Source organism: Ischnura elegans, chromosome 7 (assembly GCF_921293095.1).
Source record: "Ischnura elegans chromosome 7, ioIscEleg1.1, whole genome shotgun sequence".
Classification (NCBI taxonomy): domain Eukaryota; kingdom Metazoa; phylum Arthropoda; class Insecta; order Odonata; family Coenagrionidae; genus Ischnura; species Ischnura elegans.
Genome location: NC_060252.1, coordinates 62,346,221 through 62,361,632, shown reverse-complemented (window position 1 = coordinate 62,361,632; position 15,412 = coordinate 62,346,221). Strand labels below are relative to the sequence as shown.

The window sequence follows — 15,412 nt, the reverse complement described above, 5'->3', positions numbered from 1 at the left end:
TCATATCGCCTTTCACGTACAAATTTGCTGTAGTCATCGTGGAAATAATGTTTGAATAGGCCGTTATTGAAGTTAGTTCACTTTCCTGAGAAAATACCCCTTGTTCGCTTCCTATGGTTTTGCTGAGATATTAAGACTCCTTACGTCTACGAAAAAGTTATGTGTTTTCCTTATGACTTAGCTCAAAATATTCATGATGTTGATTTAATCAAGACCTAAATTTTTTCGGGGTATGTCTGAGGATTAAAATCATTATTAACTCGTATTTGACGCTAATAATCACGGAAATGAAAAATTAGCAAATGAAAGCCGGAATGAGTATTTGCACTTGTATTGAATGGAAGATGAATTTGGGAGAAATATAGAACAAAGCATAGAAATGAGAAATAAATATCATTTACACAATAGCATTCTTTGTGGGTATAACTCTCGCGTTTACCACACTGCTATTGAATTTTCAGGAATCATGAAAATATTATTAATGGCATCGTTCCACGTTCAAAAATAATAATAATCTTCTAATTCGGAATTTTATTCAATTGCCACTCAGAGTTTTAATAAAGAGCTGTAAATTGTAATTACATTTTATCTATATAGGATGATATTTTTATGTTTTCAAATATCTTAATGCCTTTTTGAATTAGGCTCATGTAATAAATTAGGTTTTCCACTGGAATTTCCCAAATGACTCCCTTTTGTCTTTTGTTTTTCTTTTTCCCTGCACTGTTGAAATTATGACTTATATAATTATTAGTCTTCGTGGAAAAAATTTTCTATGGCAGAGACGAATCAATGCAGAGCAAATTTAATTGCTGCATAATTTAGCGACTTTTATAAGGAACGGTGTTTAATTTATGTATTTCCAAATGTCCCCAAAACAGCTCAAAATGGCATTTACTTTAATGACCCCATCAATTAACAACTATAGGAACACGATTGTCGATTACCCAAGTCTTTATTAGAGGTAACTTACCCAGGCGGGGCACGAACCCGCGAGTTTCGGTTTAGCAGGCAAGGACTTTATCCCGCCGCAACCGTGGTCAGCAATTAATGATTGTGCTACTTTAAATCAGAAAAAGAGATCGTAGTTAGATTGTTGAATTTACGCCATTCATTTCCCTAAAAATGTATTTTCAAGATGTTTTATCGAATGCTTTTATACGGGCTCAGAATATACCAAGACGGAAAGACTTAAATCAAGGGGGACAGAAGACAGACAGCCTTAAGTCACTCTTTGACCAGTGATAGCCTACCCCAATTCTCCTTCGTCTGTCCTCAATTGACTAGCCTGGGCCATATTTACACAACTTATGAATGAGTTGCCTCTGTTTTCATATGTTAAATACCGACAAATGACTCGAATGCTGCATCTGAGGACTTAAATAAAGTGGAATTTCGTCACTGAAATGTTAATAAACCGATTTAGGCTTCCACGGCTAGGTTTAATAATAATCAAGACGAGTCGATGGGCGCTTGAATTCATCAAGCGGGTTTTGCAGGGGGGTGGGAACATATTTGTGTCACGTGTGTTCAATTATTGGGTCCATAAGTTTCTTAAAAAGCGAAAAAAAACACCCAAAATTTCGTTGAAATGGGCGGAATGGACGAACAACACGCTCATTCGCCCTCAACAATACTTAAGGTCGTCTTAGTTACCACGATGATATAAGCGTTGAGGGAACGTTTTGAATTGAATATTTACGTAATGGAGAGAAATTTAAATTTAATGACGGATGAACTTGTGAAATATAACCGATTTTCGAATTTTAGCATTTACCCTAGGGTTGTAGCTCCTCCCTTTCTCAAAATGAGGGTTTGAACCCAACAAACTTAAACAAATTCATGCATAATTTTTTAAAATAAACGGACTGAAACCAATTCTTACCAATACCCTGCTCAGCTGCTCAAGTTAATTTCGAAGACATAATTCCAAAAAGTTAGGATCTATGATATGTTATTACATTTCAAGCGAGAGTCGGCGTCACCAATGCTCCGTCTCCAAAAATCCAGCATTCGCATATGCCTTGAGGTATGTTTATAAAAAGTCGACATTTAATACACATGTTCATCTATTCATTCATAACTATAAGGCAAGAGATAACGCGGAATGACGTGGAAGATAACAATCACCTGGCCTGTAATTTATTTTCACAAACAGCCATAAAATTAGCTATTCTAAATCCTGTTCTTTGTGAGATGAGTGATGGCAATAGGAACGCGAAATATCGAGACACGAAAATATCACCAAACACGTAAGTTATTTTCATTAACAATAAACTTAAAAGAAGCTAAAATATGTTATTATCAAGATGATTTGAAGAACTTGTCCAGTCTTCAATAGACTACAATGTGACTGTGAATTACAAAAAATACGCCTCGACCAGGGCGTGTATCAAATATCTCTAATAATGACCCATTTTACGCCAAATATAGGTTTGTTAATTTATTTTTGTGAAACCTGCCGTTTGATTATTATTCAATGACATATCCATGAAAAGAGTGGTACCCTAATGGTTGGAGCATTAGGCTGCTAATTGAAGGGTACCAGGTTTCAACTCCGGTTAAAGCCTTCGGACACCCCCAAAGTAAAATCCTCGATGTTAGAGGTGGCAATGGGAAGTGGACCTCCCTCCTTAAATGGCCCTCTTGCCATGAAGCTGTGACTATCAATCGCCTATGGCTGAATTGTGTGAACTCTAACCTCACCTATGCATATAAACCTTTGTGTTGAATCACTGAGTAACTGAGCATACCCATATCGCATAACTACTTGGCGTTGCATTTCTCCATCCTTGGAGCGTATACATCACAGGCTACAACACGATTTATATTCATGGTTTTTGCAGACTCGCCCACTTTCCCACCTGTACACCATCTGGTGTTTTAAAGTTCGCAGCAAGGTGTGGTCGAATGTGCGTGAGTTATTGATCTTGCTAGCCCTCTATTAGACTCTCTTCCTCACCCCTCTCTACCCTTTCCTATTTTAACCCTATCGCTATTCTTATTGTCGCTCTTATTGTCGTCCATGCATTGCTGCAGTCTGCTACGGCAATATTTATTACTTCTCCGAACGATATTCATTCGAGAATTCATTTCTAGCATAACTTTCATCGCTCCTAATGCAATTTATTTTAGCTATATCTGAATCCTCCGGGTTTTATTGAAAGGTTTTTGTTCTACTCGTTGGCAAAGCTAAAACTGGTGTGTATTCACTTGATTTGAAGCAGGCCAATAATCGACAAATGTTTTGAATCCCAGTACTAAGTGCATATCAATCATGAAATCGACTTTAGGGGACTTTCCATAGTCTCTTTATCTCTCGGTGGGCGAATACATGTTCCTTACTACCAGCTAATTTCTAGAGAAAGTTAAGCATTTTTCAACTAGTGAATACACGAAGTGTGTTTCACCATTTATCGTTTTCTTGAACCAAAGGACAGTTCTTGAGTTTTCAACTCCAATGATTCGCTAAATTAAACGAAGCTATCGTGAGCAAGACTTTTGATGTATGACTTACGGATGAAAACACTTTTTGGGCTAGGTATTTTTAAACGTAATTCTGTTTTGGTTTAATTTTAAGTACTAAGGATTAAAAAAAAATGTTTCATCCTATATCCAGCCACGTCAAATCTCTTGGTTTTGTATAGTTAAAATAAAATTTATTATAATAAAATGTCCACCTTTAATTTCTCCTTTTTTAACTATAGGTGTCTATGCTAGTATTTTTTAATATCGTGATCCGATTGCATATCGATGAAATGCTTCTGTTTTCTAGTTGTCAAATCTCTTTTCCCACATTTTTATTTACCCATTTACTTTAAAAATTTATTACCTTCAATCAGGAACAGAGTCTTAATTATTAAATTGCCTTCATAACTGTTCTAGTCAAACACTTTATCTCCCTATTCCTTAAATTTCCACTAAAATGCCGCCTAAGGGACTTCATTTGTTCTGATTTTTCCATATTATTCGCAAATATTATTCAGCTCTAAATTTTTTCTCTTTCATATAGGTGCTTCATCGGAACACAAGTATATTATTCTCTATGCTCTTGTAAATTTGTAGAGTATTTTGTTCAGTACTTATTATTTTACGGTTTATTCTTGGATAAATTAACAGGCTCTGCCTGTTTCTCTGTGATATATACTCCTTGATTGCTAAATCTGAAGTAAAACACCAAGTGAGCACGTGAACTTCAAAGACATGAAAATAATGTGTGATTAAATTCGTAGTTTGAAGTTGAAATTAAACGCCAATATTCATCTTTAGAGGCAGAAATGAATTTATATCCATAAGTGAAAGCCACGATTAAATTGCTAAATAAAATATTTGCATAAGTTTTTATGGATAGATTTTTTCGGATAAAAATAAAGTTGAAGGGTCACGAGAAAATGATATTGAGAGGAGTTTCCATGTTTGGAACATGGGCTGTAATTCTGGGTATCGACGTTTAAAATGTTTATGGCAAAGGAATCGGATCACTGTTTGTTTAAATAAGGAAATACCCGAGAGAGGTCGACTTGTATCTGAAAATTTCGTAGTTAGAGCGATTTTACGCTGACTACACTGCAAAAGTCTTTTTAGTTCGCTTCGCGGGTAGTTGGGGTTGAATTCAAGCTTCTCCATTTGAGTTTGAAGAGGTATCTGCGCGATTGATTTTTCAAGCGATGAGGAGCCAAATTCTCTATATTTTTCTGTTCTATCTAAAAGAAACTTTACCTCTTTGTTGTGATATCACAAAATCAGATGTCTTTTACTCATAATATTCGGTGGAAGAATACAATTTTTCTCAAAATTGGTGATATGTTTCCCAACATGTTGATATCCTTAGCTTAGGATTAATTTTTGATGGCTTTCATTCCCTTTGTTCTGTAAGCGTCTTTGATTATTTGTTATTAAAATGCATGTTACTATGCATTCATCTATTCTTCAAGAAGGGAGATAATTTAAAGTAAATACACATTTTCAGTACATAGTACCACATAGACGATAGGAATGGACGGACGGAACTCATAGTAGTTAAAATATTCTTCCCAGCCCGACTCCTTGTCGTTACCTGCATTTCTCCAGGGTTTTTTTTTCCGCGTCAGATTGTTGGTTGACAACAGTTTCGCTGGCTATCCTGCCAGCGTCTTCAGGTCGAAGGTGTTGTCAACTGTTGTCAACCAACAATCTGACGCGGAAGAAAACCCTGGAGAAATGCAGAGATCAAACCATCGCCGCGGAAACCTACGCTCTAACATCCTTGTCGTTACATTTCTTCATATATCCAGGATGTAAACTGGCATCCTGATTTAAATGTTTTTAAAGTATTGCCCATTTATTAACGGTTCCAATAAGCCATCATTCACTAAAGATTTACTAAGAGGGCCATTTTATTTAAGATGCCCTTATTTTTACTTCCCGTTACTCTTTGAAATGGAAACTTATTTCCCATTTTTGTGAAGTGTCCTCACTAGTAGGTAGTTATTGCCAGTAAGATGTCGGATGAACGTCGAATGGGCTCTAAAAGTGCAAGCGGGAGTGAATATTCACGAAATAAACGATAAAGATATCTTTGGAAGATGCTTCAAGTTTTTTTTAGTGGGACAACTCGCTCGTTAACGCGTTTTTTACGCGTCAGTCATGAGCAGACGAAACAGTCTGTCAGCCATTTTTGTAGTCACAAGGAGCAGTTACATCATTGCAATGAATTCGAATTCCATGTTTTTGGGGAACACCTAGTATGTTCTCTGCCCCTAAAAGACTTTAATTCTGTGATGTTCGTGTGATTTAAAAATTTTCCACGCTACGTGGTATCGATGATATGACTATTTTTTATCTATAAAAGGTCTGAAAAAGTAGATGAATGACGTAAACCTGTTAATGCTTATCGTGCCTGAAGCGAATGCTGGTGGATTAGGCTTCTTAGACCAGTCCTTACTAAACCCATATCCCTTTACTGTCAAGCTTAAAATGTCAAGTTACCTCATTATCAGACGGATGTTTATGCAAGCCAAATTCAACTCATAGCCTGGCAGGAAAAAGGAGAAGATTAGCCTTTAGTAGACTGGTTTTCTTGAGTTTTCCTTATATTAATTCATTAGTACCGTTATGATATCTGCATTATTCCAGCCTAAGGGGCAAGATATAAAATGTTTTTTTTCATGACGTAATTTGCCACGAAGGCGTTCGGTTTGCTGCGTGTTCTTAGAAATCTTGAAAGATAATGCCGGTGATAATACGTGCGTCTTTGATTTACTGAAGTTTTTCATTTAGTTTTCCCAGTTGGCTATTGAAAAATGGCAAGTTCATTTCAATAACTAATTAATTTTAGCTATTTTACTATTTGCAAGTTTTATCTTGATTATATAGCAAATGTTCCGCCACAAAAATGTATTATAATTTAAGAAAAAAAAATACCCTTCCATATACATTTGACTCGATTCGGCATTCTTTTGTGTATTTTATATATATTACCAAATTACTTTTTCTGTATTTTTTTGAACTCATGACAAAATCACTGCTTCTGAAGATTCCGCTGAGCGACGCATTTTTAATTGAAAAATACGAAAGTAATGCAATGAGTAGTTCACCATATATAGCCGCAATTAGAGAGACTGAGTTAGAAAATTCGAGATGCTCGCTGGTCTTGGTAGCGCTGCTTTGAACGAAGTGAAAGTGTATCTTCGTGCGGATTAGGGATTACTGCCATTGTTTCCATGAAATCTAGTTGACCAGTTTTTAATAGGGCTCCGAGACCGTGACTGTCCTCGTCAAAGGACACGCTGGATGCAAGGGAACAGCGGCACAGAACGTCCTTCACGCTAATGACCCAGGCCTGCTAAGCGGCATTAGCTTCCTTAGTCTCCCCAATGTAATTGGTCGTGCTCCACGTGGCTAGCTGTGACGGTAGCACTCCACTACCCTTCATTTCCTTCTAGCCTAACCACCTATTCATGAGCATAGGGAGTGTATGAACAATCTTCGGATCGACTGAAAGAGCCTCGCATTTGATCCGAAGCATAGTTCATTTTACATCATCGTCAAGATAGCTATTCACTATGCGTCAGTGTATGAGGGTATTGGCAACCTTCATTGTAAACGCCAAAATCCTCATTAATCTTCACCGTCAGTTTTCATCATACATCACATTGTTCAAAGTGCGGCTTTAGCCTTATAACTGTGGTGCTAGTTGCATGGGTGAACGCGGCCGTGTAGCATTGTATGGGTGGCTGTTGTGCTGGCATTGTATTAGCAAGCCCTCGTAGCGAAATTTTGAGATCCTGGTTTATTAAGCTAACACTGAACTGTCAGTGTTATTGAGTATTAGTCAGCGGTTTTAATTCCATTATAAATAAATGATGCTAATTTAATAGATAAATGATTATAAATGCCTGCATACTGAAATTAACGAGTCTGTGTGTAAATGCAACAATACAGAACAAGTAACACTATATACGTATCTCGGTATCATAATAGATCAGACATTCAAATTTAGGGAACACTGTGAGAAGATATGTAGTAAATTACGAAAGGTTAGTTATCAAATGTATCATATTAGAGATTTATTGCATATTAAAGCTAAAAAGATGTTGTATTTCGCAACTGCTGAATCAATATTAAGATATGGTGTTACTATTTGGGGTAAAACCAGTAGGATACATAAAATAAAACTAAAAAGAACACAAAACCGGATCATCAAAGCGATTGCTTACAACAAAAACGATGATAATAACTTGTCAGCGAACTCAGACTCTCACGATACAAATAATTTCTATAAAACACTAAGAATGAAAATGAAAAAGCAGGAGCAATTTTACAATTTTACATTTATTAATACTACCGGTTTCGCTTTTCAGCATCATCAGGTACAAAAATATCAAGTGCGCTACGCTTAAATAGGAAAGGTAGGAGGGGGTTAGCTTTCCTATTTAAGCGTAGCGCACTTGATATTTTTGTACCTGATGATGCTGAAAAGCGAAACCGGTAGTATTAATAAATTTAAAATTGTGGAAATTGCTCCTGCCTTTTATTTTCATTATTTCACGTTTCATCTCCATCTCGCCTGAAACCTCAGACTATAAACACTAAGAATATTACCACTTGAAAAACTTCTAACTTATATTTTAGTAATAGATAATTATTTTTCCAATAAATATAAAACATTGAAAGACAATTTTCATAAAATGGAAAAGAGGAATCTATACCAATATAAAATCCCCAAATGCTTCAATCAACATGGTGAAAAAAATGGTGGTTACCGTTCCTAAATTGTTTAACAAATTACCAAAAGAAATGCATGGTTTAACCACATATTCGGCTGTCAAAAGTAAACTTTTAAATTATTTACTTGAGGACTTTAATTTTTAATTTTAAGGCAGTATAAGTTTTTTTATTGTTTTTAGATGTTTTTAACTTCTTGAAAATGAATTATTGAGAACCTGCTGATGAGCTTGTTTTGGCTCAGAAGGTCTCCTAATTGTAAAAATATTTTTTTATTCTAAAATGTTGTAATATCAGGGTTTTTCTCTTTTATCTTTTCTTGCTCAATAAGTCCAAATATGTGTTGGTTATACAGTGAAAAGCGTGTCAAGAATTTGTAAAGGGAATGTTTTTAATGTATTATATGTATTTTAATTTTTGAAAAAAAAATAATTTTCTTTACGAGATTCTTTTAGCAGAAATTATGAGATTAATTGCTAGCTTCATGTTATGGTAAAGTATTGTAAATTATAGGTTCTCGGATATAAAAATACAATTAATTTATTTTTATTTAAAAATTTTACAGAAAATATTAGTCTAAAAATATCAAATCAAATTTAACAACGGTATTAACAAAGTTTGCGGGCATTCGCTGCAAGAAAAATTAGGAAAAACGAGGAAAAACTAACTTATCTTTGACAAAATTGCCTATGGTCGTATACTGTGGGAAGTGTTCCAATGTCGCGGAAAGCGGCAGGGCTCGATATTTATGTGACTTGTCTCATTGCTAATCAGCATTATAAAGATCAATATATCGTTGCGTTTTATATCGCTACGTTGGCAGAATTTTTTAACTGCACTCCACTTCTCATTTTAGCTTGATTCTAATGCGTTTTAATTCATTAATTTTAATCATCAGCCTTTCCGATGTCACCTGCTTTTAGTAAATAGTCGAATATAGTAGAAAGTCGAAAATAGTAGAAAGTTTATTAAGTAGGTGTGGGGCGGATTTTTAATTTTTAGAAAAATGAATTAAACTATTCGTTCCTCGTCTCAGTTGCCAATTTTTGCTCTTCTGTTTTTGGTTTGCAACGAGTTTTATTGACGAAATCAGGGCGCGAATCTCACAGAAATCGAAACCATTTTACTCTTGGTACATCATTTTTACTTTAGACCTGCGTAAGCAGTCTATGAACCATCCCGAAAGATCTTTGTCGAGAGTTGCTTTTTTCCTTCTGTTGCAGCAGGTGTCCTCTGGTCGGATATATGTTTTTTCCCGTCTTATATAGGCATTTATTTTAGCCAGTTACGTCCTGACTGGTCAGTTTGTGGAAGAGTTCATTTCAGGCGTTAGAAGACGAAAAGTCCTGCCATTTTAAATTAGATGCTTTGGCTATTTCGATAGCCTGTGATATGAGTCGGGGATAGTACTAATGCTTCTCTCTAGTGTGAGTCCAGCACTTTCGAAGTCCACGTTGTGTATTTGTCCTTCTCATACATTCTCATGTGTCTATGAGTCTTCTATTTCCTCTATCCTGTATCTAGTTTCTCCTTATCGTTGATAGTTGCTCTTACTTTTTTCATGCGTGCTGCTTTTCTAACTTAACGGTCGTTTATTGGCTGTTCTTTCTATTTTACTCACTTGTTAAAAGTTTTGTGAATGTGAGGAAACTATGGAGTCGGCAATAAACCTGACACTTTAAGTGAATTTTCGCTCTTTATTTTAAAATTTAGGTATCAAGTTGAATAAATAAAAATGTCAAATTCTTTCTCGTTATACACTTCCTAAGAATCTGCTGCTACTATGTGAGGCTGAGGGGAATCTTAAAGAAATTTTGAACGCATGCGACTTCTTCATATGTAATATGTGAAGTTGATAGAAAATCTGTTACATTACTGGTATATATTCAATATTTTACAGCTTCAATTTTTTTCTGGACTTTCTGGGCAATTTTTGTCAGATTAAAACATGAAACCATTTTACTGGATTGGTTTTGTTTAGGAGCATTTCCAATTGAAAACAATTTCCCAACTTTTTGCCCTTTAAATGTTTTGAATATGTGAATTCAAATCATTTTCGCTCCAGATTTGGAGCAAAGAATTTGTTTTCCCCCCTTCACAATCAATGTTGCGTTTGAATATTTTCAAAAGCAGCATATTCGATGTCTTACGTTAATGAATTTTATTCTTTTATTTGACTGATAATTTTTTTTTACATCTTATCTACACTATTTTGAGGATTACGATATTACAATTTGCTGCCGATGTTGTTTTTTTTTACAAGTGGTTGGTTAGTTTCAGTCACAGATGAAAAAATTCTTTAAATAGCGTAAAAGATACTGTAGGCCTTGAAAACAGATAAATCATCCGTTACTTAATTATAGAGTTGGGCACTAAGAATTATAAGCAATAAATCAGATTATTATTCAATAAATTGATGCTAATAGTTTCCCATTATACCCATCAGGTGACATAGAAAAAGGTTACATGTCAGAACCATTTTACTTTCACTTAAGACACTTCGCAAGAGTATGTGTCCCGGGTCAAGGGCCAATGAGAAACTACTCTGTATCAGTTTCTACGCCCGCAAGCCTTTCCCGGCATCGCAACTAGGATCGCCAGCGCTTCCTGAACGGTCAATGTCCGCTCAGGAAGTTGCTGTGGCGCAATGAAAGCTTCTCTAACGTCCAAGAATGCCTGCCATCTCTCTATCTGGACACGAGAGCTGCTTTACTACCTGTGGAACGGCGATCGAATCAGGGATTACGAGACTGATCATCTGACGGGTCTCCGGTGGATTCGGAATTGAACCAGAGTAAATTGAGGATGCGTGTACCTTGCTACGGGTATGGCATGGTATCCAGGAGCGTACTACCCTGTGCACTGAAGCGAATGGGGAGCTATCATTCAAAGTCGAGATATTCCACCCTCACGGGCAGCGGAAGTTTCCTGTGCTATTCCGCTGCTTTTACACTTGTGACATGTTAAGGGGGAACACTACGTCAGCGGTTGGTGCAGCGCGCGAAGTTCCCGAATTATTCTTAAATTCTTATTTATAACTAGTTTAATGTAGTGTAGTGTAGGCCCGTTGATCTCATTTTTAATATATTGTATTTCAATCACAAAGCCCCAATTATTAATCATTTTCAAATATTTTATACTTGGTGGTAGATTAGATGTCTTTTACTCCCACTAGATAATAAAAAATCAAATGAAAATCGCAATTCATTTAAAAAATGAGAATATTCAGCTTAAACCATGATTATCTGGGGATTGCGAATCATAAAAGAAAAAAATTAAAAGCCTCATTAATGCAGCCATCCGTGAAAAAAGTACTAGTCCTGTTTCTTTATTTTAAGTATTTGTAGCCAGCAGGAATGTTGTGGGCTGTTGTCCTCGGCGGGTTCCTCATCCAGCCTGGGTGGGTGAATATCCTGTTATGAAGAAAGAAAATATTGTCATTATTATTTCCGGTAAAAATAAAAGAAATGGAACCCCTACGCTGAAGCTAATACTTAGATTTTGGGAATGGTCTTTAATGGCTCTTACGGTCAGTTATCACAAATTAGATGGCATTTTAAACTTTTCATTGAAAAATAAATATATTGCCCAATTTCTTACCAATTTCTGGAACTGTATCGGAGTCTATCCAACTCGGAAAAAACAGAGTCCACTTTTATTTTCAAAATGAAGCACAAAATATTCAACTTTTTTTGTAACATTTAGGTCTACCGTTAGTCTATTATTTTCAATACCGAGTAGAATATGATTCGTTAGACATTACTTAACTACCATTTCGAGACAGGTGATTAGAGAGCTGATACGAAGCATGCAAACTCTGACCTCGTTATCGACTTTGAAGTAACACACCTACATCAGGTCCCCTACGTGCTAGTGTAAAGCCCAAGTATATTTGTTGATCTCTTTTGGGAAAGCTGGAGTTAAGGACTTGAGTCTCAGGTTCAAACTCATACGGGACTCATTTATTGATTAAATTATGACTTTGAAACATTCTACTAATATCTTTATGATATAGTATATATGACGTTCACGATGACGTAATTTTTACTTTTTAGAGAGAGACCAACCTAAATGCATCGCATTCGCAAATAATTTTTATTTACTTACCCCTACTACGCTCAAGCAACCATTCAACTTATACTGAGGAGATACATACATATGTACATCGTTTCAAAATCTCTTCCAACTACTTATTTTGACTCTTCCAATTATTAATTCTATCCGCCAACCATATCAAGCACATTCTTGTTAGTTCTCCTTGGAAGAGTACTTATCTATGTGGAGGAGGCTGTGGGCTTTGATGATTTGAAACGTCTGGCTGAATTAATCAAGCTTCCAAACGGGGATAGCTCGCATAATGCATTATTCCTGAAATCGCCGTGAGTCATGAAAGCTTGATTTTAAGCCTTAACCTCCCACTCCTCTCCACAGTTTTCTTCCAGCTTCTTCTTTCTGGCCTCCATTCGTTCGGAGACACTCTTATCGTATTACCAGCCCCTCCTCCCTCTCCTAAAGACCATCCCCTACCCCCGTATATCCACGAGCCACCCTATCTAATTCACCCTCAACCCGACGAAACTCAACCCGTCTTCCCGAGACTTTCCTAACACACTTCCTTAATCCTGTTCTCACCTACTTCTTATCTGAACCCTTCCAAATCCACCCGTATTTCTACCCCGTTAACTACACTTCTTAATTAACCGAAATTCCTTCCTTTTAATTCTTGATATACGAGGGTTTCATAAGTGTTTCTTTTGAAAAAAATCTCTCTCTCTCTCCTTTGCTAAGTTTCACCTTACCTAAATAGCTTTCTCCTCCTCTATCATCACGTGTTTTCCTGCCACACAATTCCTTACGGAAGAACCTACCACCTTCTCTTCACACTCCTGCTTCAACCTCGCTCTTTTTTTGCCTAAGGTGAGTCGGGCGTCGTATTATTATTTTCTGAAGCGCTTTCATTATCTTCTGTCAATTGTTTTTCAGGGCTTTCTTCCTCCTTTGAGTCCAACCTCATCTTCTCCAGCTCCCATCCGCCCTAGCTCGAAGTGTTGAGGGTTGTATTTCAAATGTACGAAGTTGGATTTCAGTTATAGGGTCTTTCGTATTGGAATATGTGTGAGGACAAAAGGATGGTGAAGAAAATTTAAGGCACCTGGGTCAAGGTTATAAATGATCAGACTGAGCAATGCTAAATTGAATGAATAAAATCCGTAACTCTTCGTTAAAACTTTCGCGGGTACTCGTCATGTTAAATAAAAACTTTTGGGCTATGTCAATGCGTCCATTTTTGGGTGGTCCCAACGTGTCCCGACCAATGCTGGTCGCTTTTTCAGGAGAATCTGATGAAGTAGGATTATTTTATTAATATATTGTGACATACTGACCATATGTCACGTATTTTCTCTCGTTATGTAATGACCCGAGTAAGGGATGATCACATATGTGTGGATGAGCGTGGGTATGTCTGAGTGTGTGCGTAATAGTGTGTCATGCCCCGGGCATGAGGTACATGTGACTCACAAATGTTCAGTGTTTGGTCAGCTCGGACCGGTGGTTGCCTCACCCAACAGTGAGGCCCAAGTGTAACCCCTCTTGTCCCAAAAAAACCCATCCCCTGTGTATCATCCCCCTCCAATATCACTATAAAGCGGCGGACGGAGAGAGCCTCCAGGCGAGAAAGGCTAGTTTGGTCGACGGGCGAGAAACTCTAGCCTGATCGACGCAGAAAGGGATTGATGACGTGCCAGATTGGTCGTCATTTTTCCGGGTGTACCCAAAGAGTGCTGTTAGCGGGACGAGATTGTCTACGGAGGTAGCCAGCAGCGGAGAGCAAGATTGCAGACGAGCGACAGGCAGGACCAACGCCCAGAGGTCGGGAGGAAGACAGCCCCCGATCCCACGGACATTTGGGGTCCAACGTGTCGCATCATCGACGGCTCCTACTGCTCAAGGCTCCGAGAAACCGTAAGAACGTCGCAGTCAGCGACCCGTCCCCGTGCTCGTTCGCCCAGACCCGATTTAATCCCCAAACTGTGTATCCAAAATATTTGGGTATTTTCTCTCTATCCCGGTGCGCCGTATGTAATCATCAAACTGTTGACTCCTTGTCAGAAATCTGATTCAGTGTTACCACGAGAGCAGCCTAAAAACTTAATTTGGGCAAATTGTAAACTCGGCCCACGAATTCTACCAATCACAAATTGTTGCTTTTTTGTATTTCTTTTGGAGGGGGGGCAATTGAACCATATCATCTTGCGCACTTTTCATTCACCTCATTCTCATCAGGGTATTTAATTTCAATAAGTGTGTGTGTATGCTATGTCTGAAGTGGAAAATATATTTTTTTTATGTTTCAAAGTACTCAATAATCGTTCGATCATTCCGTACTCGGGACCATTGATGCCCTCCCCACCCAGTAAAATAGGTGGCGTTTTCATGTTCCGCCACAATATAATGGTATCAGCAAAATATCCGAATATACGAGTGTGAAGGAGTGGAATATTTGCATATTGGAATAACTACTTGCTATTTTACACGATTATAAAATTTCTTACGACCTTGGTTTCATTATAAAAACATCCACGTATAGAATTGACTGCGAACCATTTCCACCGTGATAATATGATGTAGCAACATGGAATCCTAGGTTGTATTAGGTGCGCAACTAAGTTTCCGCAGTTTGTTAACAGATGGCTCTAGCAGTGGTTACTGGTCGATTTTGACGTATCGGATACTTCACAAATCAAGCTTAGACATTTGGTTAGCAAACCGCTCGACAGCAATGGCGAGGTTTTTTTTTTGCGTCATATCAATATTTTTGCGTGAAAATGTCCGAGTTTATGCTAGGTAACCGTCATTTGCGGGGAGCGTTTATTTTCTTCTTTTATTCGAAGAAAACAGAGGCTGAAGTGCATCGAGCTCCAAAAAGTTTACGGAGATGCTACTCTAAGTGAAACAACGTGCCGTGATTGCTTCCATCGCTTCAAAGACGGTCATTCCAATGCTGATGTGAAGGAAGACCAAAAACCTTCGAAGACGCTGAATTGGAGGCATTGCTTGATGAAGATCAGAGAAGAGAGATTGCTTTCTTATGCAGGCTTCCGCGGGTCGATGAGTATGAAGATACGTCTCTTTCGGGTAATACACCGCGTGGGTCCATTGTTCCTGGACGACAGTTTCGCCGGCGATACAGTCGGCTTCTTCAGGT

The 15,412-nt window shown here is 37.4% G+C and overlaps 1 protein-coding gene across 1 annotated transcript in view; it reads left to right on the top strand.

Moving 5' to 3' along the window:
- The window catches only part of LOC124162359, a 177,889-nt gene extending 164,365 nt beyond the window's left edge, over positions 1–13,524 (top strand). Inside the window, exon 4 of the mRNA XM_046538869.1 lies at positions 13,189–13,524. Within this exon, the coding sequence (XP_046394825.1) occupies positions 13,189–13,207 (19 nt within the window). The 3' untranslated portion in view covers positions 13,208–13,524. The remainder of the gene's footprint in view (positions 1–13,188) is intronic.
- The last annotated feature ends 1,888 nt before the right edge of the window (positions 13,525–15,412 follow it).